This window comes from Hyperoodon ampullatus, assembly GCF_949752795.1.
Source record: "Hyperoodon ampullatus genome assembly, chromosome: 4".
Taxonomy (NCBI): Eukaryota; Metazoa; Chordata; class Mammalia; order Artiodactyla; family Ziphiidae; genus Hyperoodon; species Hyperoodon ampullatus.
Genome location: NC_136917.1, coordinates 41993559 through 42020359, shown reverse-complemented (window position 1 = coordinate 42020359; position 26801 = coordinate 41993559). Strand labels below are relative to the sequence as shown.

At 43.5% G+C, this 26801-nt stretch overlaps 1 protein-coding gene across 1 annotated transcript in view; it reads right to left on the bottom strand.

Annotated features, from left to right (window-relative positions):
• Positions 1-3636: 3636 nt before the first annotated feature.
• Positions 3637-26801, bottom strand: part of TIMD4 (T cell immunoglobulin and mucin domain containing 4) — a gene marked incomplete at both ends in the record, with an annotated part of 35012 nt that continues 11847 nt past the window's right edge. The window contains 4 exons of the mRNA XM_079702835.1: positions 3637-3709; positions 4869-4908; positions 6309-6402; positions 7866-7912. Coding sequence (XP_079558961.1) covers positions 3637-3709; positions 4869-4908; positions 6309-6402; positions 7866-7912 — 254 coding nt within the window. The remainder of the gene's footprint in view (positions 3710-4868; positions 4909-6308; positions 6403-7865; positions 7913-26801) is intronic.

Genomic DNA, 26801 nt, shown 5'->3' with positions numbered 1-26801 from the left:
TTTCTTCACCTCTCTCTGCTTCTGTTTTCTCGGGAGTAATATACTGTTTCATGGGGCAGCTGTGAGGATTCAATGAGAAACTGCCTTGACGCACTTGGTAGAGAAGCACTCAGAACATAGCAAACGCTCCTTAAGGATGGGATGTAATCCATTTCTTTTAGTCTAGAAAGGCCAAGGTCGAGGTTGCAGAATTAGGTTGCTTTAAATCCTCAAGGTTTGACTGTGGTCCCCCCATGTAAACATCAACTGTAAGAGCCCTGTGGCCAACAAAGTCCTTCCTTGTGGGAATAAAAACACGACTCTGATTCCCTTCTACTGCATTTCCCTGGTGGGTTTTGTCTCATTTCGATTTTTAGGCTCCTTAAGGGAAGTGATTCTCTCTTCTGGGCCCCTTACACAATAGATACTAGGGAGTTGTTTGTAGACTGCTACCAATTCATCCTGATTGCACAGAGAGGGAAAGAGGAACAAGTGCCCCAGCAAACTCCTCGGATCAAGGAGTCTCAGTATAAGCATTATATATTTATTAATTCATCATTCTGTGACTTCCACTCCCCACCCCCTAAACCTTTGAGTCTCAAACTAGCTGCCTTGTTCTAGTTCCTGGCCATGTTTTGCTTGCCTAGAACATTATTTTTTTTTATTTTTTGCGGTATGCGGGCCTCTCACTGTTGTGGCCTCTCCTGTTGCGGAGCACAGGCTCCGGACGCTCAGGCTCAGTGGCCATGGCTCATGGGCCCAGCCGCTCCGCGGCATGTGGGATCTTCCCGGACCGGGGCACGAACCCGTGTCCCCTGCATCGGCAGGCAGACTCTCAAGCACTGCACCACCAGGGAAGCCCTAGGACATTATTTTAATACCAAGTGTGAGTGTTAGTGCCTGTAATTGGACACACAAGCTTCCATTTCAGTAGAGGCCACATCACTTCCCCCTGCTTCACTCCTCCGCATCAGCTGCCCATCCTCTGAGTTTGCCACCCCAGCCTTGGGCAGAGCCTATGCCTTCTTCTATGCCCCCTTGGGTGGAAATCAGGAGATAGGAGTCTCACATCTGCGTTGGGAAGATTCCTCTATCACAGCATGGAGAACAAATTGGAGATGGAAAGGAGTGAAGTTGGTGAGGGTGGTTAGAAGCTACCCTAAGAGTCCACGCAGGAACTAATGCTAGCTTAACTGAGGGCTGACAAGGAGTCCACCCAGACCTTGGGCGCTGGCTGCTGGAAACTCCCACTCCCCCGCGCTCCCCCACCCCAATGGCCACACCCACCACCACAGAGCCCTGGTCACAGGAGAGTATTTTCTTAAAATCTCCATCCTCCTGTTAGGGATTATTATGCTTCCATAGTTCTCAAACTCTAAGGTGCATCATAATCACCTGGAAGGTGATTCAACTACAGATCACGGGGCTCCACTTGGGAGTTTCTGAGTCAGTAGGTGTGGTGTGGGGATGAGAATGTGTATGACTAACAAGGTCCAGGTGATGCTCAGGCTGCTGGTCTGAAGTGCCCCGTTTGAGAACCATGCAGCAACAGCAGTGGTTCTCAGCCCTGGCTGCACATTAGAGCCACTTGGAGCATTAAAAAAAAAAAAAAAAATCAGATGCCCAGGCCACACCCTAGACCAATTACAAAAGAATCTTCTAAAGGGTAGGACTCAGGAATTGATATTTTTAAAAATTCCCCAGAGAATTGCAGTGTTCAGCTAAGGTTGAGAGCTACTAGGCTAGAGGGCCCTGGAGGCCATTACCCGTTGTAAAATACTACAACTACTCATTTAAATGTTTCTGAATCTGACCAAGGAGTTGCAGAAATATAGTTGGGAAAAGACGGAAGATGGCCCCTTGCAAAACACAAAGATACACATTGAGCTGAGATGTTCCTTTTAGGGGGTATGGTATTTGCTGTCGGCTTTTCTAGGCAGACCCAAGTTGGTCATGGCACTGGTGGTGGTCATTTGGGAAGGTGGGTAGGCATCGTGAGCTAAGTTAGGATGGGGAGTCTCAATGACCCATGAAATATTAAAACCTGTTTGTACAAGGTCACCTAGTCCCACTCCATTTTCCAGATGGGGACACTGAAGCCCTGCACCTGTCTCTATTGCCCCACACCCACCCACCCCCAGTTTCTAAATTTGAATGTAACAGGCTGGTCAAGTCATTTCCAGTATTTTCAGTTAACACAGAGGAGAAAGTCAAGCCAAATAAAGAAGCAACCCATGTGCTGCTAATTATTTCCTTCACTTAGTCCAAACCTGCCACTCACCTTGGCACCAAAAGAGTGAGGCAGAAGGCATGCTGCCCTGGGCAGGTAGTTCTCCAAGTGCTCAGGTAAGAGGGGGATGTTTTTATTAACTGCTGGATCCGTGTGAACTAACAGTTTGAGGAATCTAGAGGCTGTAGCAGTCAAGTCATAAGACTGCTTTTTTCCCCCTCTCTTAAAAGTAATGTCAAGAGAGTCGAAATATAAAGTATGGTTACCTGGAAAGACTGTGCACTTATTTTATTAAGGCGGTTACTGCCCCAAACATACCAGGAAGTATTTCAGACAAATTTCTTTCAGCTCTGGCTGACTTTCCACATTTCTGCCCAACCAGAGGCCTCTCACTCAGGTGCACATCCTTTCCATTCAGTCATCAACTGCTTGTTTTAACCTCTCTCCCATGGTTCCTCATGCTACTAGCTCTCAAAGTAGGTTTAAATAAACCTATTCTTATTGAGGAGTCAATTACCAGGAACTTTATTTAGAGAAACTGATCTGGACCGACTCACTGTCACATCCATGTGCCGGCCCTGCTTGAACATCCATGTCATTCACCACAATTTACTCTGATGAACTCTTGGCTGTTTCCAACATTAAATTCCCCAAGCAAGAATTAAGATGTGACACTATGGTCACCTCTAAAGATACTCAGGTGTGAACAGAAAATAATAGAAAACCTAGACGTTTTAGAGGTGAGTCAAAGTGATGGTGTGATTCCATGTCATTTCCTGCATTATTGATGACAATCAATACATAATATATCATCAATATGTTATTGATGATAATCAATAACACAGGGATGCTCATACCATACCCAGAGTGGGGCACTGAATTCTTAAATCTGGGCATAAAAGGAGAGATACAAATGCATGCAAGGCAAAGACAACTAGGGTAGGGAAGGGACCAGAAATCATGTCCCAGAAACAAGGCAATTTAGAGAAACATGAGGTCCTCCTTTCAGTATCTGAAGCACTGCTACCAGGTAGAAGAGAGTTTAGACCTCTTCTGTGTAAGCACAAGTTCAACTAGGACCAGCAGGCAGATGCTATCTGGACACAGACTTTGTTCTAAATATTTCTAAGTCTCAGAAGTGCCCTGAGATTGAATGGACTTCCTTGGGTGTAATAGTGAGTTCACCATCACTGAAGGTGTTCAATTATACTGTGGAAGATCACTTAGCAGTAATGCTACAAAGATTAAACCATGAGAAGGTGTGGTCTCTAAGGTAACTTTCACTTGTGAAACTAAGGCAAGACTGGATCAGTGACACCAAGGCAACAGATTTTTTTTAAAAAACAACAACAACAAAACATTCTAAGACTTATTTTGATAATTGACACACCATATCCTCATCCTCAATCCTAAGAGAAAGGGGCACTCTAGAGTGTGAAAAGACCATCTTCATCTTCTCTTTCGTCGAGTACATTTTTACCTTCTCCAACACTGACTAGCCTGTAAAGAGAGAAGAGAGGCTGATGATGAGAAACACCAAGACCAGGAATGAATGGATGCTGCTAGATTATAAAACACCTAATCAAGGGCTGTTAGAGTTAAAAGGGCTCAGAGTCCATCCAGTCCAAGCCTCACATTTCACAGATGGGAAAACTGAGGCCACAGGGGATAAAGGGCTTTTGCCAATCTATTATAATAAGGGGATTTAAAGTTTCTGTATTAGCAAAGTATAAAATCATGATCTAAATGTGTTTATTTACCAAGAGGATCTCCAAGTATGACTTTGAAAAGTTACCTTGCTAACCTTCAGTTTCACTACTTGTTAATATTTACTTGTTAATATAGATATTGTGGTATTGATGCAATTATTAAGTGAAAGCAAGGTCTTCATCACAGTTTATACCAAATCTTTTCATTTCTTTACCAAAAAGCTATATAACAGGACAGATATCCAAAATCCCTTTCCAGAGACTCTTCAAATTATTTAAAAAACAAAACAAAAAACTGCTCCCGGGCTTCCCTGGTGGCACAGTGGTTGGGAGTCCGCCTGCCGATGCAGGGGACACGGGTTCGTGCTCCGGTCCGGGAGAATCCCACATGCCGCGGAGCGGCTAGGCCCGTGAGCCATGGCTGCTGAGCCTGCGCGTCCGGAGCCTGTGCTCCGCAACGGGAGAGGCCACAACAGTGAGAGGCCCGCGTACTGAAAAAACAAAAACAAAAACAAAAAACCTGCTCCCATGGTCTAATTTGCCAGAGGAATTAAATCCCAGGAATGATACTATACATGTGTTTTCATTCTCCATACTGCCAACTCTCCTCTCAGTGAACTCCAGTTTAACAATGACCTTTTAAAGTGAGTCACCCAGAGTGGAACAACTAATGGGTAGAACGACATATCACCTTCTTTCTTTTGCATGTCATACTTCTGTTAATGCAACCTGCCACTGTATTTGCATTTTGGACAAATATCATAGTGTTAACCAAGACAGAGGTTAACGTGAGCTGAATCCCCACACCTTTTCCACCTCTAATGCCACATTTCTCCAACCGTGTATTTAATCAGAATACAAACACAAGTCATTAAACCACTGAGTAGTATCTAATCATTTGTAACAGCTTGTACAATCATTACAACAGTCAGTCATGCAAGATGAATTACCTGGTGTGCTTCTGGACACAATTGGTTTTCATGACTTTCCCTGAAAAGACAAGGCCAGGTTAGAAGCAGAGTAGCTGTGCTTATGTGAAATGCTGGGGGAGGGACGGAGCAACATTATGAAGAGCAGAGGTGGTCCAAAGGTGGGATCTTAGGAACTGGATTTGGTAGAGAAAGCCACTCCTTTCCCCAGATCAGATGATTGCTTCTTTAGGCCCCTAGTTACTGCTCATCAATCACAGAGTTGTTCCAACATCGTGGGCAATGGTGTTAAGCTGCTTTATTCTTTTTTTTTTTTTTTTTTTTGGCCGGGGTGTGAGGCTTGAGGAATCTTAGTTCCCCGACCAGGGATTGAACCCAGGCCCCGGCAGTGAAAGGGAGGGCCACTGGAGGGCCAGGGAATTCCCTAAGCTGCTTTATTCTTGAGTTATTTGAATTCAAGTACTCACTTGGGTTTTAAAACAATTCCTTAGGACATGTACCCATAATTTCCCAAACTGTAACATGCCTTTGTATGAAGGTTAATGACAAACTTCCACTAAGCTCCAAATTTCCTTTTGTAGTGTTCACTAGGGATAGATGTGGAGACACACGAGTTTCGCTGTTGTTGCTCAAACAGGCTGAGGTGGTTACTACTAGTCAGAGCTCCTCACTTACTATCAGTTTCTGTTAATGACTACAGAACAATTTTTTCCCCATTTTTACAGGACCAGGTGCTACGTGCCTATACTTGGCATGAAAACTATAAACGCTGGTTCATGATTTCTTTTTGCAATGTTTTAAAGCTTTTTTTTTTTTTTTGAAAGTGGGGGAGCGCAGACACAAGGTCATGGACCAGCTCAAGAATCTAATGACAGCTATGGACACCTGTCCTCTAAAAAAATGCAGATATGAATGTACAAGTGCTTTTCCACACGATTGTAAGGGATTCACTGGTCCCCTGAGGTCCATCTGTGGACCCTAGGTTAAGAAGTTTTACTTTAAGGGAACAAATAAGAAGACCGGGGTGATTCACGGCTCTCTTCCTGGGGCATTCCTAGCCAGAGGAAGAGGCTGGGTCAGGGTTTCCTCCACCCCAAGACAGTGATAAGAATAGTACTTCCCCCTTAAGGCAGTCAGGAGCATGAAACGAGTTAGATATGTCAAGAATATAGCATCAGGACTGGCAGAGAATAAGTGTCCAATAAATAAAGGTGCTCTTCTTTTACTTTTCTTTCCCAAAATGTAAATTCTATCAGGAGGATGATGCTCAAAGCCTTTAGCATCTTGGGGAGAATGAGTTTACCTCTAACCTCCTTGATGGAGATGATGAAGGCAATGATAGAAGTGGGGCTCTAAGGAATGGGGAAAACAGGCAGGAAGCAGAATCCATCCACTCCCAGATCCCCCTAGAGTTTCCAAAGCTCTGAAGGGCTTCATCCCACCTGGTCCTGCCCTCCTTACCTCGAAGGAAAAATGCCAGAAGCAATGCCAACAGCACAAGTCCCAGGGAGGGAGCAATGATCATGAGCAGGTTGTAGTTGTTGGTCATTTTTATCTGGTGAGACACAGGGAAGGCGACTGGGTCACTCATTTCCGAACAGCATCCTCCTGTGAGTTTCCCATCACTAGCACACCATCCAGTGACCGGCAGCTTCACTGCAGCTCACCCCCTTTTGCCCAATGTGTCTCAAGATCAAAACAAAGCCAGCCTTACAAATTAGACTTAAAAAAAAAAAAAAAGTGGAAAATCTGAAACATTTTACCCAGACCCTTCCCTCAGATTTTCCTAAGTCTTAAACACCAGGCAGTTGGGTTGTGGGGTGTGAAGATTAAAAAAATAACTGTCCTGTAAGCTGTGCCCTCCACTGTCAAATCTCTTTACTGACCATCACCTAAATCCTTTCAGCTCTACCTACACCTGTGTGTTAGTTCTTTTCCTGGCTGACTTAGACTTCTAGAGGCAATAAGATGAAAGAGAAGGTGGAACTCAATTTCAAATTTTCTGCAGTGGTGGTTCTCAAAGTGTAGCCAGGGGACCCCCCCCCATGAGATCAAAATGATTTTCAGGACACATTATTTGCCATTTTTACTGTCATTCTTTCATGAGATGTACAGTGAAGTTTCCCAGAGGTTACAGTTATGTGACATGTGATGTGAAGGTGTCAGTGCTCTGATAACATAATATGCAAGATATGAGAACCTCTATCTCCTATTGAGCCAGACATTAATGAGACTTGCAAAAATGTAAACCAATGCCACTTTTCTCCCTCATATTTTTTCATTCAGGAAAATGTAGTTATTTTTCATAAAGTATTATTTATGTTAACATGTAATGGGTTTGTTATACTTTTTTAAATGAATTCATATTGTTTTTAATGTCTCAGTTTTAATTTTTATGAATATAAAAGGGTCCTGACACCAAATAGTCTGAGAATCACTGCTCTACAGGCAGCATCTAGTTCCCTGGGGGCTACACCATCTCCCATTGGCCAGGCCAGGCTCCATCCCCTCAGCTTCCTGTTCCTTCTCTTACAAGGCAGCAGAGGCAGGGCAATACTCTCTCTCCGAGGAGAGAGGAGGGGAAGAAGGAAGAATGAATGAGACCTTCACTTTTCCCTTATAGGTTGTCTATACTACCTGAAGGTTTTACATGAAGCAGCTTGAGTCACTTTCATAATAATACAAATGAATGAAGGATAAGCTCAGAAAATAAGAGGAACGCTGGTGACAGGTGTTGATTCTGTAGAATGTCACTAATTCTGGGGTAGCAGAGGGACCACATAATCATTTCAATGTTTTTGTTTATACTTCTTTTTTCTTTTCAAAGCGTCTGCACATATAGACGTAACGATATCAACATTATTTCTGCCAAGAGTACAAGTCTACAAATTCCCTCATTGTTTCATAACAGTTGCAATGTATTTTGCTCTTAGATAGATCTGCTCTCCCAGTCCATTTCCACAAAACTTTATTGTGGATTTTAAAACTGTAGGTCATATACTTCACAAAAATGTTTACCTGTTCTGATTCAAATCCATTTTGCACAAGAAATGGCGTCTCAGATGCTGGGAAGGAGAAAGAGAAGATAATGTTTATATTTCCTGTGGGAGAATAAAATGCAACACCCTGAAATAGACACTTCAGTTGATGTGTTTAATCTTTTAATCCCAACTTTCCTTTTTTGCATAATTTATTTATACACATTTGTTTTGGTATGTTTTTATCTAAAGCTCATCTGCTGTCCAGTATTATCCCACAGGAGCATCTCCATTTTATAGATGGGTAGAGTGAGGCATTAGGCCAGCAGGCAATTGAATCTAAGTTTTCTTTAAGCCCCAGTAATGCATTCAGGACTTTTCTCCAGCAAGAAAACCTGTCAGTCTATCAGTTAACAAATATTTATTAAGCATTTATTATAGGCCATGCACTATTCTAGCTGTACCATCGACCTTCTCGATGGAGTTTACAACTTAGTACAGAAAACCAAATTTAAACAAATAATGTAAATAGTTGTAAAAAAGCAATTGTGCAAAATTCTGGGAAGAAATAGTATAAGGTGTCAGAGGTACATCATAAGGATGGCTGACCGGTTCTAGAGGGTCACATCCTTGAGAATGTGAAATTTAAGCTGAGACGCGGAGTCATGGATTTATAACTGATAGCTGAGTTCAACAAGGGAACCATACTGAGAATCTACCAAGTACTAAGCACGGTTCTGGACACCAAGAATGCAGAGATGAATATGGCATGGTGCCACCCTCATGAAATTTACAGTACACTAGAGGAGGGAGACCAGAAGCTTATTTCAGCCTAAAAGGCCAAAGGTAAGGATGCAGGATGGACAGGCTGCCGGGGAGGGTGGGCAGAGGGAGAGGCACTTAGCCCCATGGTAGTTCAGTGAGTGCTATCAGAATTAAGCTCCATGAAGACACTGTCCCTCTGTGCCCGCTCAACAGTGGGACTCCAACACTGCCTGACACATACTTGGTGCTCAATAAATGTTTGTTGAATGAGTTAACACCTGAACTGAGTTAAGGTTGTGTAACAATTAACAAAGCAAGATGGTAAAGGCATTTTAGGTAGAAGAACATCAGCAAAGTTATGGAAACATGAAACAGGATGGTTCCCATTCAACTGGCAAGCGTCTGTGAAGGTGTAAAATGAGAAGTGGGGGGTGGCAGGGGATGGCATGGAGATGGGCAGGAACCAGTCACGGAAGGCCTTTTGCTTCATGCTGCTAAGTCTCCCTTTAGTTCTGTAAGCAGTGGGAAACCACAGAAACATTTCGAGCACGTTATGATCCAGTTAGGAGGATAAGAGAACAGCCAAGAAGAGATTACTATCTATCTGATTCCAGGTCTGAAATTCAGAGCTAGAAGTGAAGGGAGAGAGACAGATTCCAGAAATGCTTAGGAGGGAGATCAAGAGGATACGGACATTGAATGGGGGGTGAGAAAGAGGTGAGCCTTAGATAACTCGAAGTTTCCTCCTTGCGAAAATGGGCCATTGCCTGAACTGTCCCCTAGGATTGGGAAGAGAAGAAGCAGCAAGGCAGTGGGAGAAAGGCAAGGAGCTCAGATTTAGAGTCGCTGAGTGTACGCTACCAGAGGGACACTGCAAACACTATTTGCATAATAAGCAGTTGACTGATTTGAATGTGAATCAAACTCGGGAAAAGGTTGGAGCTGGAGATGCTGATTTAGGAGACATCAGGATCCAGGCAGCAGATAAAAACCTCAGAGTGTGCAAGAAACCCAAGGGCTACATGTCCAGAGAAAGAGGGGGGCAGGAATCCTGAGAAACCCTAGCACTTAAAAGGTAGGCAGAGGAGGGGCTTCGCTAGTGGCGCAGTGGTTGAGAGTCTGCCTGCCGATGCAGGGGACACGGGTTCGTGCCCCGGCCTGGGAAGATCCCACATGCCGTGGAGAGGCTGGACCCGTGAGCCATGGCCGCTGAGCCTGCACGTCCGGAGCCTGTGCTCCGCAACGGGAGAGGCCACAACAGTGAGAGGCCCGCGTACTGCAAAAAAAAAAAAAAAAAAGGTAGGGAGAGGAGGTGGAGGAGAAGGAAGAAGTAACAAACAGGGCAGGGGGCAGTGAGTGAGAGCAGTGTCCCAGGGGCCCGGGCAGGGGAGAATGTCCAGGAGGGATGCAATAAAACCTTACTGTGGAAGCAGAATACAAAGCCACACACAGAGGAGGCCCGAATGTAATAATTATTGAAATTGATCGCTGTTTCCCCCAAGCTTCTCTGCACTCAAGGCAAAAGGAGAAAAGTGACAGGTTTTTTAAGGCTCATAATTTGGTACAAGAGAGCTTATTCGTTCTACAGGGAAAGTGACTTGTTGAATGCCTAGGAACATAAAACTCAGAGGGGGAAATTCAGCATGTTTTCATATCCTACAACTTAGTTAATGTTGTTTTTCTCTCAGCTATTATCCCCTAGAGCTGGAAACTGCAGCTAAGTATTCAAAATTCCTACCCTGTTCTGTCAAAATCCTGCTGTATCACAATCATTTGTGATGGGTTAAGCCTGAAATTGAAACCATCAAAGAGAAAAGCCAGCCTGGGTCATTTTTGTCAGAGCTAATCTGTATTTTAAATTGGAGTTGTCTAAAGGGAGACACATTTTGCAAACACAAACACTGCTGAGTGATACCAGACAGCACTTTTTCTTCTCCTTCTCTTCCTTGTCTCTTCTGAAAATGCCAGAAGCCCAAATGGAAGTACTCATAGGGCTGCAGTATTATACACCAAAGAGCAAGAAGAAGTACACATGGGTGGTTGGCTTTTCTTCCTTGTGAAAAGTAGCAATGCCTGCAGCTGGGGGATAGGAGTTAGACAAGTCCAGGCTATTGGTTTTCATGTCCTCTGTGTTCTGCTGGCCATTACATTCTCAAGGCCCTGAACGCTGCCACGAGCACATTCAGGCAAAGGCAGAGCCTCCCAGAACTTGCAAGAAAAGCAATTCTGTGAGAGAGGAATTGTAGTGGGTTGAATATTGTCCCCATGCTCACCCCCTGCAAATCATGTCCAAGTAGAACCTCAGATTGCAACCTTATTTAGAAATAGGGTCTTTACAGACGTAATTAGTTAAGGATCTTAAGATTAAATCATCCTAGATTTAGGATAGGCCCTAAATCCAATGGCTGGTACCTTTACAGGAAGACAAGAGGACACACAGAGCCACACACAGGGAAGGTCACATGAACACGGAGGCAGAGATGAGAGTGATGCTGCCATAAATCAAGGAATCCCTGCGGCACCAGAAGCTGGAAGAGGCAAGGAAATATTCTCCTCTAGAGCCTTCAGAGAGAGTAAGGCTGTGCTGACACCTGGATTTCAGACTGCTAGCCTCCAGAACTGTGAGAGAATAACTTTCTGTTGTTTTAAGCCACCTTGTTTGTGATAATTGTTACCGTAGCCCTGGGAAACAGATACAGGTATTAAAGGAAACTGACATATGAAGAATGAGAGTGGCCTTCCATGGGGGAAACCAGCCAAAGAAAGAATAAGGAAATGGGTGCTGAGCACACATAACATGACTAAATGGAATCGAAAGGCCTCGCATTAAGCTCAAAAGAGCATTATCTAATATATTATTACTAGCATTCCACTGAACATTTAATCTTCAGGAACAACCCTATGGGGCAGACATTAGCCCATATTGCCAGGGAAAAAACTAAGGTTCGGAGGGTTGAGCAATGTGATGAAGGTCAAATAGGTCATAGGTGGTGGAGCTAGAATTTGAACCTGTCTGACTGACATCAAACACCTATGCTTAGGGCTCTCCTGGTGGTGCAGTGGTTGAGAGTCTGCCTGCCGATGCAGGGGACGAGGGTTCGGGCCCTGGTCCGGGAAGGTTCCACATGCCACGGAGCGGCTGGGCCCGTGAGCCATGGCTGCTGAGCCTGTGCGTCCGGAGCCTGTGCTACGCAACGGGAGAGGCCACAGCAGTGAGAGGCATGCGTACCGCAAAAAACCCCACAAAAAACAAAAAAACCCACCTATGCTCTTAACAACCTTATTATACTGGAGTTCAAGCATAATTGTACCACATAAATAGCATGTCCCACTGAGGCAAGAAAGAATGCTCGGTATAATGATTTGCATTGAATCTAGAAAAGTGATGGTCCAGAGCCGTGTTCTCCAGAGAGGGCTCAGCGCTCACCTTGACTGTGCAAGGCCATCCACTGGGAGTGGGGAAAATGAGAGCTTCTGTTTACATTTAATTAAATTGAATCCTTGCAACATTTATTCGGGAGGGATATATTCCAACATGTACGTGTTAGTATGGAGGTGTATTTGAACAAATTATCAATAAGTGTTTTACCACTAATAATACATTTTTAGCCTGGTCAAGAGAGGAAGAATGAGCCACTTGGAGACTATGGTAGACAAAGTAATGAAACCCAAAGGTGTCTGTGTCTAATCTTCAGAGTTTGTGATATGTATATGTATGGCAAAAGAGACTTTGCAATGTGATCAAGTGAAGGCTCTTGAGATGGGAAGATTATCCTGCATTACCCAGTGGGCCCAATGCAATCACAAGGATCCTTATAAGAGGGAGGCCAAAATGTCAAAGCTGGGATAGGTGAGGATGGAAGAAGAGGTCAGAGAGAAAGAGAGATTTGAAGATCCTAAGTTGCTGACTTAAAGATGGAGGTAATGGGCTGAAAGCCAAAGAAAGCAAGTGACATGCAAAAGCTGGAAAAGGCAAGGAAATTGATTACCCGCCCCCAGACAATTCAGAAGGAATACAGCCCCATCAACCCCTTGATTTTAGGACTTCTGATCTCCAGAACTATAAGATTAATCTGTGCTATTTTAAGACACTACCATTCAGGTAATTTGTAATAACAGCAGCCGAAAACTAACACAGAGACACTGGCCTCCAAGACAACAGTGGCTCTCGGGATGGGCACATGGGATGAAAGGCAGATTGACTTTTTATTTAAAAGTTTTTTGTACGCTTTGTAGTTTTGTCATGTAGGTGTAGTATCTATCTTAAAAAAATTAGTTAAATTGCAAGAACAACAACAAAAGAATCTTAAGATTAACCATGCTTTTCCCAGGTCCATGTACCCACCAATGCTTCTGATGAATATCAGATTTTCCTACAAGGTGAGAATGTATTTACATTTAAAAAAAAAACACCAAAATAGGGACCCCTTGGCAGTTAGAGTTCACACTGTAAATTAGTAAATTGGCTTGCTGGTTTAATTTTAGGCTCTTGAGTTCTGGGTATACATGGGTACTCTGAAAAATGGAATTTCTGTAAAAAATTAACCCCAGACCTCAGAGCACAGTGAGGCTGCCAGTCGGCCTCCCTCATGCTTTACCACCACTAAGTATTTCCCCCAGACTTCCTGGCTCTGTGACCTTGGGCAAGACATTTCCTCTCTCTGAGCCACAGTTTATTCATCTGAAAATGCTGCTATTTCACCAACTGATCTCCTATGTCTTTTTTAACCTTTATATCTCTGGACAACTTTTTACAAAGTGTTTGAATGACCTGAGAAAATTATCATTACATAGTAATTTTTTTAAGGATATAAAGCTATACTTAGTGTAGGGAATGAATATGTAAATACTTCAAAATATATATACAAATACATGCATACCTCTTGTTCCCCAAAGAAAACTAAAAAGAAATCCAGGCTAAATACACCTGACTTTGAGTGGGAATATTGTAGGTAATTCAATTTTTTAAATTTATACTTTTGTATGATTTCTAATTTTCTCAAATGTGAAAACTTTAACTGTAAAATATTCCATGTATCATGTGTTAATTACTGGAACCTCTGCAGAATGACTTAGTCAAGGGCAAATTTTAGGGGTGTGTCATTTCTCTGAAGCAAGGCCACAGTGACATTCTGGGCAAACTGTTAGGGGTGTGTCATTTCTCTGAAGCAAGGCCACAGTGACATTCTAAGTGAAACTTTGAAGATAGCTGTTAGAAACTCATTCACCTGCAGCCAAAGAAGGGTTTTGTGGTGCTATTAGAAAGAGGCACCTCCTAAGATCTAAGAGTACTGAGGTATGAAGATGTAACAGGATATATATATTAGTCATTTTTAAAGGTCAAAACCGGTTTGTTTTTTAAATAATGAGTGCATATAAAAACTGGTGAAGGGCTTCCCTGGTGGCGCAGTGGTTGAGACTCCGCCTGCCCATGCAGGGGACACGGGTTCGTGCCCTGGTCTGGGAAGATCCCACATTGCCACGGAGCAGCTGGGCCCATGAGCCATGGCCGCTGAGCCTGCGCGTCCGGAGCCTGTGCTCCGCAACGGGAGAGGCCACAGCAGTGAGAGGCCCGCGTACCGCAAAAAAAAACAAAAAACAAAACAAAACAAAAAAACTGGTGAAATCCAAGTAGCATTTGTAGTCTAGTTAATTGTTTGTACTGATGTAAATTTCTTCATTTTGGTAATGTACCTTAATAGTGAAAGATGTTGCCACTGAGGGAAGCTGGAGGAATGTGTAACTCTCTCTGTACTATTTTTGCAAGTTTGTGGAAGTCTACAATTATTTCAAAATAGAAAGTTTTTAAAAATTAGTTTAAATATCAGGCATTTCATATAGTTCAATCTAATCTATGCCTGACACGTAGTAGCTTTGCAGTAAAGACTTGTTGAACAAAAATGTTGAATGAACTTTAAAGCAAGTTTTAAAAGACTATAGAGAGAATGATTTTGTAAACAATTTGAACATTTTTATGAAAAATAATAATAGATGTGACTATGCTATTAAGAACAAAAAATGACCTGAGAGGATATAGCCCAAACTGTTACAGTATTATCTCGTCATCTCAATCATTTGGGGCGGGGGCTGGGTGGAATGTTTGGAATACAAGGAACTTCAACTTTATAGTGTTTTAACTTTTTATTTTATAAGAGCATGTATTTATTTCGTAACATGAAAAATAAAGTTTAAATGTTAACAGTACGGCATGAAAACACCATCTTTCCCTTCAGAGGACTTCTCCTCTAGTACGGTAGGGGGCAATGTTCAGTGTACACTCAGGAACAAACCTATCCAAATAAATTCACATCTGCCCTTTCTAAGGAACGCATCCGGTATCTGGATGGTATAGATCAAGGGCTGCAAATGACAGCCTAGGGGCCAAATCCAGCCTTGGCCTGTTTTTGCACAGCCTCAGAGCCAAGAATCCTTTTTAGATTTTTAAATGGTTGGGAAAAAATCAAAAGAAGCAGAATTCATAACACATGAAAACTGCAGGTACTTTATATTTCATTGTCCATCAGTACAGTGTTATTGAAGCCTAGAGACACCATTTGCATGTGTGTTATCTCCGGCTGCTCCTACAGTGTTAGGGCAGGGTTGAGTAGCTATGACAGAGACAGCACGGCTTGTAAGGCCTGAAGATGTATTATCTGGCCCTTCGCAGAAAACGTTTGCTGACTACTGGTAAGTGAGTCTACATGAAGAAACAATGCCCATGGAGTCAGGGAATTAAATGTGTTCCATCTGAGTACAATTTTGAAAACCTTCAGACCTTCACACCCTAGGGTGATGAGAGACTTCCCTTCAAGGTGGTCTTATACCTGAGGGAGTAGACTGGACCCCACTCTCTTACTCAAATAAAACCATGTGCTTTGTGCAATTCTGGAATGGCACTGAATATTTAGGGTAGAAAATCTTTTAAGAATCTGTTTTGAATATTGCCCGTTTCCAGCCCATTAACAGAAATGTGCTTCAAAACTCCTAGAACCTCCCTCTCAGAATCAGTTTACTGAGCACTATCACAGGCCTGGCATAGTGATGAGCACTTCATGTAAATTATTTCACTTTAATGCTTACAAAACCCATTTTACGGATGTATAAACTGAGGCTGAAAGTTTAAATCACTCATCCAAGGTAACACGGACAATAAAAGGAAATTTGAACTCAACTCAACTTGGAATGACTCAAAAAATCATGATGGTAACCTCTCTGAGAGAAAAGAAAAAGAGCATATTAAAATCCTATTCGAAAACATGAACCCTCTAACCAATGGGTTTCATGCCAGAAATCACCTGGAAATAAGAGCACTATCTTCTCAGTGCTCATATTACATATGTTGACTCATCACTGAATTCATAGACACTGGGACTCATCGGTCTCTACTTTTAAAACAAATTTAGTTTTGAAATAAGTCAATTCAATGATACAATCTTAACACAACCTAGAATTTTAAAAGTCAGAACTTCAAGCCTTCAGAGAAGTTTCTTTTCTTTCCTAGGTAGCAGCTGGCTTATGCTGTCCCCTTGTGGCTTACTTGTGGTATGGTCTTAAAAATCCAAAGAACAACAAAAGGATCCAAAAGTCTGAATGTTTTAGATTTGAAAGGAATTCAAAATTATCTCCTCTGATGCCCTTTTTTTTAATCAAGAGAAAAATTAAAATCTAGAGAGACAGTTTCAGTTGCTCAAGGTTTCACAGTAATAAGTAACAAAGGAAGTGACCAGAACCCATACTTCCTGACCTCATCTGGCAGCGCTAAAGCAGTTCTGGAATTTCAAAATACCTTTTGAAAATAGAAACAGGCATTTACTGAATTCACATACTTCCTTTAAATTTTGGAGACCCCTGCATGTTTTTGATATGTGGAACGATCAAAAAGAGTATGATGCACTTCTATCAATCAATCAAGAGAACATTATATACATGAATCAGGTGTTCCTTAGCTCCAAGAGAAAAATTGGGTAGGGTCCATTTAATTTTGAAAGGAACCAGAGAGCAAATTGTGTTGGCACCCGAAGTGGTTCATAAAGGGGGAGGAATGATGCGATGACTTCACGTCTTACACAGCTGAGGTAAGAGAAGGAAACCAGAGACTCAGAACACCATTGTTTGAGAGTCAACCAGTTCTAAACTGTGTCTCAGGCTTCCACTGCCTCCAAGGATGCCCAGCAGCACAAATGTCCTCACTACTGTGAGAGCTCAGAGTCACCACCTCAGGCTACTTCTCCCGCGTGCCAATCTCTGCGTGTCTCGGTGAAGCACAGACAAGACCTCATCCCTAATCCTTCCCCACTGGACTCCTCTCTGAGGGGCAATGCCTAGCACTGCTCTGCACACACCAGCTGATCCCTTCGTTTTAATTGAGGGAGGGGGCAAGGTGCACATTTCACAAAGAACCTCTGGATTATCAACAACAACAATATTAATAAATGGATACCATGTACCAAGCACTGACTCCATGCCCAGCACAGTGCAAAGTGTTTTCCACGTTTGATCTCAGAGCATTCTGCACTAGGTACCATTACTGTCCTCATTTCACAGCAGGAGTCCTGTGGCCTAGAGATGTCAGGCAACTGGCTCAAGTGACATAGCTAGGAAGGGAGAGAGCAAACCTCAGAGGCAGGCTTACCTATCTGTAGAGCCCAAGCTCTTATCCTCTGGGCTCTGTGGCCTTTGGGAAGTGTAGCAAGAGCTCACAAACACTTGCTCTGAAAAGATCAGTGCTGGAGGGTGCATGACCATGCTATTTCATGGCACAGTGGGAAGTGGTCCTGTTGGTATGGAACCCTAGACCTCCACTGCCTAGGTGGGTGCAGTTTCTGAAAAGACATTCTAAAAATTATTATTATTGAATGACCATGTTAAGCATAATGGAAGCAGCTAAAAATGCACAGAGTACTTTCACGTTTATTATCCCATTTGAACTTGAAAATGAATCTTTGAGGTAAATAAACTTGGGCAGAATTATTGAAAGGGGGGGAAACTGAAGCCCAGAGAGGTCTCGTATCTTGCCCAAGGCTGCAAAGCTAGTGCTGATTGCTAGTAAATGGTAGAGCAATGATGTCTGATTCCAAATTCCACTTCTGTTTCCCTCTTCTGCTTCTGGGCATCACAGGAGTCAATAGTCCACAAGTGTGGGTAGGTTCTTGCCAAAGGGCATTGGTACCTTTTTTTTTTTTTTTTTGCGGTGTGTGGGCCTCTCACTGTTGTGGCCTCTCCCGCCGCGGAGCACAGGCTCCGGACGCGCAGGCTTAGCAGCCATGGCTCACGGGCCCAGCCACTCCGCGGCATGTGGGATCTTCCCAGACTGGGGCACGAACCCGTGTCCCCTGCATCGGCTGGCGGGCTCTCAACCACTGCGCCACCAGGGAAGCCCCATTGGTACCTTTATTCATTGACTTGTTCGTAGTGGGGAGAACAGCTACCTCACCTCATCACAGAGCTCACTGAGGTTTATCTATTGATCCTACCCTCCTGTGAAACCGGAGATGTCTCCAGCGCCTGACTTGGTGTCCAAGGGACATTTTGGTCTGCAGAGCGGTCACCCAGCTCACCTGGGTAACCATTAGTGAGGACCCATCTTAGGGCCAGCTCCGAGTTCTATTTTCAGTGGATAGTACCTTACTTCACTTTCACTTTCTGTTCGCCTTACCATGGACAAGCCTCTCCTAAAGCTTGGCAACTTTCTTTCGTCTTATTTGGTTGACCTTTCTGAAGGTGAGATGTTAGATGCTAGAATTACACAGATTCAATCCCAACCTTATTAATGGAAAAAAACACATTTGTACGGTTGATAGATGTAACACTACTGTGAGAAGCATCATGAGAATCCACTCTTTGTCCTTTTCCTTCATCCCCAGACTGCCAGCTTACCAACTGATTCCAGCCTGCGAACAGCACTGGGCATGAAAGATAAAACGAACAGGCTACTGCCTCGCGAAAGATGTCGACTTTGAAATCAACTGCATCCAATTTCTTTCCTCCTAACAACGGCATTTGTGAGTGAAAATGAGCTTTGCTTCATTCCCCTGCCTTCACCTGTTCCTTCTGCTGAACTTGCACTGAGAATGGCAACTCCTCCTACAAGTTCTTTATGCCCTTGATCAACTGAGGACCCAGAAAGTGTCAAGTTCTAACAGGACTCAATTTTGACTTCAATGAAATAGTGCAGCGCAGGGGAAAGAGCTCTGATTTGGGACCCAGAAGAGAGTCCTACGTAGGACTTAACTTCCTCTTCTCTTTGAAATTTTTTCGTGCTTCTGTGCTTCAGTTTCCTTCCGTGTAGAATAAGGAGAGTCGACTACACCAGCAATTCCTAAATGCCTTCTTGGGGCTAGGGCTGGGCTTCAGTTTCTTGGACCCACCCCAGAGGTCCTCATTCTGCAAGTCTTGGATAGAGTAGGGCCATCTATGCTTTGACTAAGCTCTCTGTGGTTCCAGACCATGGCCAGGTCTGGCATAGACAGACTGGATGATCTCAGAGTTCAAGGTCTTGGTTCCCCAGTCTTCTCCTACCTCCCTGGGAGGTCAGCATGATATCTGATTGCTCTCCCACCTTCACTGATGCCAATCTAACTCCCCTGTCTCCTATCTCCATTTCTAGACCAAACCCTACCTCTCCCATTTTTGATGGCCTCCCCTCCTCCTATAACAGTACAAGCCTCCTCCCTCTACCCTGCCTCCCCTCTAAATATTTACCCTCCAACTCCTTGAAAGAACGCCTAGCATTTATTCTCTCACAGTTGCTCAGTGTTGGACTTCAGGCTGTCCATCCACAATACTCACCCTGTTTGCTTAGCGGTCCTCCTGCCACAGTTCACAGCCACCTGTCTAGATGCCACATCTGACCGGTATTTAGAATTCCCTCATATTTAAGTACACACCCCATAATCTTTGTCTCCTGGACAACTTCCCTCCTCTGCTGTCTCTCTAACTGGCCCCCCGGGCCAGCTTTTCTGCCTCTACTACACCCTCTCCCAATGGAGTCGCTCCTGTAAGGAGGTGGGGTGTCTGCCTTCATCCCACCCTTCCTCTCCCACAATATCTTCAGACAATGCCATAGGAGCTTCAATGACGCCCTCTGCTAATGAGACAATAGAATCAAGTGTTTAAGAGCTAATTTTCAAGAGCCAAGAGACCTGGGGTTCCAACTCTGGCAAATGTCTTAACCTCTGCAAACCTGTTTCTTCTCCTTTACAACGAATGCAATAATAGAATCTTCCTCACAGATCTGGACGACGCCTCATGTTGAGATAATGCACTGAAAGCATGGAGCCCAGCCCTGTCCTATAATAAGCACTCAGTAACTGTCATATTATATCCATAGGCCTGAACTCTCCCTCATGAGATAGTACGTGTGAAAGTTTTGGTATAGGGGCAACTCCTTATTCAGCACAGCAATGACCCTTTGATCACAGGAGGTGCCAATCATCAGACACCCAATCCCCACCGAGGCATCCGTAAGTCCGCCCAGCCCCACATTTCCAACGGCCTGTTAGACATTTCCCAGGGGCACTTCAAAGTCAAGATCGCCCAAATAAATTTCACTCTTCCTCCTGGGGTTCCTTTACCAGTGAATCCATCACATCGAGCTGATCTCCCAAGTGCGGAGAATCAATCATCCTTCCTTCTTACTCCAGTCACCAAGTCTTCTCAGTTCAAAGTCCTAAATGGCTCTGACTGTCCCTTCGCTGCTGTCACTGCTGCCATCATCCTAGTCGAGACACTCACCTCCTGCCTGAGTTACTGCAGGAGGCTCTCCGCCTCCAGCCTTACTCCCCTCGAATACATCTTCCACACTCTTGCCAGATCAATTTTTCCTAAAACAGAGCTGAAAATGCCATTCCCGACTCCAAAAACATGACTGGATCTGTGTGACCCCGGAATGAAATCTAAATTCTTCAGCCCATCAATCAAGTCCTTTAAGAACCTAGGCCACTCCTAGCTTCCTGTCTCCATTAGATTAAACTAGACTCTTAAACAATCATCAAAGATTTCATGCTATTATAAGTCCCCCTATTTCTGCTCATGCTTTCTCCCTGCCTGTTCACCCTTCTCTGCTCAATGAGATGTTCTCATCCATGAAGAACCAATTCGAGGATCATTGAGTGAAATCACCCTGGCCTTTCTTTCCAAGTTAGAATCCTTCTCTCCCTCCTTTGGGCCCCCAGGGCACCTTTTCATACTTCTATCTCAAAACCAAGCTCACTGGATGATTGTTTGCTCTACACAAGCCTGTCTGTCCCACCCCTTTAAGAACAGAGGTCAAGACTTCATTTTTAAATTTTTGTGTGTGTGTGGTATGCGGGCCTCTCACTGTTGTGGCCTCTCCCGTTGCGGAGCACAGGCTCCGGATGCGCAGGCTCAGCAGCCATGGCTCACGGGCCCAGCCACTCCGCGGCATGTGGGATCTTCCTGGACCAGGGCACGAACCCACGTCCCCTGCATTGGCAGGCAGACTCTCAACCACTGCGCCACCAGGGAAGCCCAAGACTTCCTCATTTTTATATGTTCTGGGCCCTGCACAGGGAAGCACCCAGGTAAGCCATGTTTAATGAATGACAGATTTGAAAGGCCTTTACCAAATATCATGTGACCTATTCCATATATCCAAACCAAATGCCAAGGTAAAGATATAAAATCTCATCTCTAACCACTTTTCCCTCTGAGAATCCTTTGATTCCATGGCAAGGCCAGCTTGCTCTGGACCATGACGCTTGGGCTGGTTTTGTAAAACAGAAAGATACAGTAAGAGAACAAGAGCTCCTAAAAGCACCCCATCCCCACTACCCCACCATCCAACACTGGGATGGAGAAAACACTACTGTAAGAATCTCAGAAAAGGAAATTATGACTATTACCAGAGAAATGTTCATTTTTTTCCAGTTTTCCTGGGTTGACAGCCAAGTCCTCATGCATATTTAGGGGCATTAAATTTGAAATTATTTCACAGCTTGGACTTCATGCTGTTGATGAGTATAATGATCTACCTGGGGGCTGAGAAAAACTGAATCCTAATCCTTGAGGAGCAAATAGGAAAATCTGCCCTCAGGGAAGCTCTGTTGAGAGATAGTGGCTGCCAGTCTTGGGACAAAGGTTAACTGTACGTGGGATCAGGAGAACTGGCCTCTGGTCTCAGCAGCCTCCCTATCACTGCAAGCCCTCTCTCAACTCACTGGCCTTTGCTGGGCCTCAATTTCCCATCAGTTTTCCACTGACAACACCTCCTGAGGAGTTTGTGGGCCCAAATTTCAAACCTCTGAAACCTGGGCAAGAGTCTCAGCTCTCCCTCTGCCTCACTGTGTGATCTTAGGAAAGTCATTCCACATCTCTGAGCTCCATTTCTAGGCAGCCACAGAGTGGAGGTGAAGATTTGACACCCTGACTAGGGCTTCTTCAGATGATGTCTGCAGACCAAACATCTTCAAAGCAGAGGAGGGCACCGGAGCAGGAGATACATACTTGGAGGTGTCTAATCAAATAAATAATACAAATCAGGAAGCCCTTGCATGGCAAACTCGACCACAGCTCTTTTTCAAGCAAAACTTGATTTCTGAGCCTAAATTATAGAGTGAAGCCTCCCTAAATTGAATGATGTGAGAAGGACAAAACAACTGAGAGGCATCAGAAGATTAAAGATGTCCACCAGAGGAACAAAACCCCTAACCGAGAGTTCCTTAGAGCCATGTACTAAGCAGCCAGTGAAAAGCTTTCAGAATCAGATTTATTTTAATAGTGAGTCGAGAATGACTGCCATGAGACTTTTTAAAAAGCTTTCATCACTTCCCCAAGTTTGCAATTTTGCCACTCATCAGCTGTTTTCCTGGTGCAATTAGCAGTTAAAAAAATCATAAAACCAAAAAGTGTCTCTGCCATGTATGTGAGGGTTTATTCTCTACTGTATTCATTGGTCTGTATGTCTTTGTGCCAGCACCATACTGTTTTGATTACTGTAGCTCTTTAATATGTTTTGAAATCAGGAAAAAAAAAAAGTGTCTCTGTATTTGGAAGGAAGAGAGTCAGCTGGGAGCTGGTACATGTGGCCTCTTGCTCCCCAGCCGGCCTGGCCAGAGAAAGAAGATGTGTGAGTAGGAAGATCAGCAGAGATGCAGCGAGCAGAGGGGATCAGAATCTGTCACGAGGACTGTCATTTACTAGCCAGTACTTATGGACCAGACATTTTTCTCATGCATTGCCTCACTTAACAGCCCTATGAACCATGTACTATTATCTCCATTGCACATTTTGAGGAAACTGAGATTTCAAAAAGGCTAGAACAAGAACCTGAGATTCTAAAAGAAAAAAATAAAGGATAAAACGTTAGAGCTGGTATATAACCCTGAGCCTTCACATTCCCCAAATGAGGTCTTTTAACCCCCACCTCAGGCTACCAAGAAGAATATGAGGAGAAAGGACTAGAAAAAAAGGATTTGGGATGTTATTGAGGCACTAAAAGTGAGGCTGAGGCATAATCTGCAGAGAATTTAATCCCAAGCCACCCGATTTTACTTAGGAAATGACATGGTGATGTGGGTCTCCTCACCCTAGCTTCAGAGTCCTTACCCAGTAGAGATGTTGGGTCACTAGGGAACAATTTGGGACCATTTCACACATTCCTGTGGCCAAGCAAGAAATGAAATTAATCCTCAGGCTAGAGGGACTGATTTGAGTTCCCAGCTACCTAGAGGCGTAAGAGTTCATATTCCCCTAACAGGCTGCCTTTAGCTGGGGGGAAGAAACCTATGAGACTTTTTATTGTTGTTATTGTTGTTTGTGTTTGAATTATGGTTCCTAATCATTTGGAGCTTTGCAGAATTCTTGGAGAATCTAATAAAAGTTCTATACTTTTTCCCCAGGAAAATGTGTGTGCACATATACACACACAACTATATATATATACAGAGAGAGAGAGAGAGAGAGATAGATAGATTATATATATATATATATATATATATATATATATATATATATATAAAATTTCAGGGGGGTTCTTGTCCCCCTGCCAAGTTCATCCACAGACAACTCCATTTAGGAGTCCATGTACACATTTTAATAATATCCCTGGAAACTGGGTGTGATCCCACCTCTCTCTCTGCACTGCTGTGTGATCTTGGGCAAATCACTCCACATCTCTGAACTCTGTTCCAGGCGGCCAAAGAGAAGAGGTTAAGAATTGCCATTCCAGGTAATGCTAATTTTAGGGAATAATAATTGTACCAAGATCCACTTGAACAATTTAAAGCAGCCCTCAACCATGGAAGCCTGGCCATCCAAAAATTACATGAAGACATGAGGAAGGAATTGGGAATATTTAGCCAAGGTAAGAAAAAGCCCACAGAAGCATGTAGGTTCCCTGAAATGGGTTGAAAGCATTTTATGCAAATGAAGAAGTAGTTTTATTCTCTAAGTGCTTCCAGAGGGTAGATGGGGCGGGGGCAGCCTAGCATGGGATCAAAATGGCATCAGAGTTGAGCAGAGAAGGGTTAAATCCAGGTCCATCATCTACCAGACAAGATATGTAACATTCATGGACTCTAAAATGGAGGTGATAATGGTATCTATCTCATAGGATTTTGTGAAAAATCAAATGAGGTAATGCATGTAAAATGCAGAGCGTTGAAACAAAGACAGACCTCAGTAGGTGTTAGCTTCTCTAATAAACTCCCTGACCCTCCATTTCTTTATCTGTAAAATGGGGATAATACCTATACCTGGCTAGAAGGTCATTGTTAGATTTAAATAAAACAATACAAGTTAAAACCCTTATACAGCACCTAACACCTAGTTAAATCCTCAATATGTATTATAAATATTTCATTACAAAAACCGATGGAAAAAAAGGATGGTAAATGACAAGAGCATGATATTTTATTTCAGACTGGAAGGTAAGGCAAAATAAAACAATACCTAAGAGTATGGAATCAGAGCTAGACTTCCCGGATCTGGCACCCAACAGCTGTGTGGGCTTGAAAAAGCTATGACAAATAGAGATTGGAGCATCTGGTAAGAGGGATTGAATTAAGTGGCCCAGGAGAACAGTTGACCCCATGCTGGCACATGATATGTGCTTAATAAACCCTGGCTTCTTCCACAACGAATAGATGTTACACAGAGACTGACAGACCTTCCTATAACCAGTTCCTCTTCAGCAGTGCCGCCTATGGGTATGGGCACAAGTGTTCTCTCTCCCAGGATTTATCAAGCAGGAGTGAAATGAAATTATCAGGGATATTATAAAAGACGGTAAAACATCAGATGACCTTCTGTTCCCTTGCAATTCAGTGTAAAATAGTCCAAGATTTAAGTGGAAAAAATGAAACATTTTGAAAACTCGTTGACCATCCTTTGTCACTTTTCTAGTTGCTACCTTCTCTTCTGCCAGAAAACAGGCCCTCACCCTACCGCATCCCATGGACAAAGAAGGTTTGGATCATTGGCACCTTGTTATCAACATCCAGTCCAGGTTTCCCGTCCTCCCACTGGGTGAGTTAGTGCATGCCAAAGCTTTTCAACATGAGATCACCCTTGCATTTCATCTTGATTTAGAGTCTTCCTTCAAAACCTATCTCCCTTCCACTCACTCTTGTCTGGACCCTCTAATTCCATCTTCCGAGCCTTTGTCATTGCCTCCTTCACAGAGTTAAAGGATGGCTGTTTTCTGGCTAATAAACATAGAGAAAGACACTCCAACTCTCTGTTAATCAGAACAACAGAAGAATGAGATGACATTTTCTTCTCGGGAGATCGAAAACAATTAAACAAATGGTTATATCAAGTGTGGGGAGGATATGGGAAAGCAGATACTCTGTGGGTGGGAAGAGAAATTAGCACAGCCTTTCCAGAGGACAATTTTGTAATAGCTATAAAATTTAGAAGCACACGTTTCAGACTTCCCTGGTGGCTCAGTGGTTAAGAATCCGCCTGCCAATGCAGGGGATACAGGTTCGAGCCCTGGTCTGGGAAGATCCCACATGCCGCAGAGCAAATAAGCCCATGCGCCACAACTACTGAGCCTGCACTCTAGAGCCCACGAGCCACAGCTACTGAGCCCATGTGCCACAACTACTGAAGCCTGCGTGCCTAAAGCCCGTGCTCCGCAACCAGAGAAGCCACCGCAGTGAGAAGCCTGCGCACCGCTACAAAGAGTAGCCCCTGCTCACTGCAGCTAGAGAAAGCTCGCATGCAGCAATGAAGACCCAACATAGCCAAAAATAAAATAAAAATAAATTTATAAAAAAATAAAAGCACACATTTCTGTGAACCTAGCATTTCTCCTTCTTGGTCACCACCCTAGCTAAAGAAACACTTGCATGAACACTAAGGAGACACCTATAAGGATCCTCACTGCAGAATATTTATGATGTGAAGTTTTGGAACAACCTTAGTGCCCCTCAATGGGGAATGGATACTATAAGTACCCATAGTAGAAAATACTATACAGCAATTTAACACAGTGATGGAGATCAACATGGACCAAAAAAGAAAGTGGTCCACTGTATAATGTTAGGCGAATAAAAATGCAGAAGGCTGCACACAATATGATAGCATTTAAAAAAAAATCCACACACAAAACACAACTGTATATTTTTATATCTATACCCACTCATAAGGGAATAGAAAAAGACCTGAAGAATGATCATCTTCAACTAATATCAGTGATTAACTCAGGGGAGGAACTGGGATTAAAGACAGGGAGTCAAAGAGAATGTTATTTCTACTTTAAAAAAATGTATCCCTAGGGACTTCCCTGGTGGCACAGTGGTTAAGACTCCACGGTCCCAATGCAGAGAGCCCGGGTTCCATCTCTGGTCAGGGAACTATATCCTACATGCATGCCGCAACTAAGGAGCCGGTGAGCTGTAACTAAAGAGTATACCCGCTGCACCTAAGACCCAGAGCAACCAAATAAATAAATAAAAATAAATAAATAGCTTTTAAAAAATTTATCCCTAACAAAAATACACTGGTGTACTATTTGCATAATTTAAAATAAATTAGTAACGTTTTGAAAGATGAATGGTTGCTTTTCCTACTAGCATTCCTAGCTTCAGATCCCAACAGAGGGTTTTCAGAAATGAGGCAGAGAAGGGATGGAGCCAGCACTGATGCTTTTAGCAGGTTTCACTTTCATCCCAGCTGGCGGGAGGATGTAGGATGTGATCACAGTGCAATCAAAAGAGCAGAATTCCAAGACAAGCAGGCAGATGAC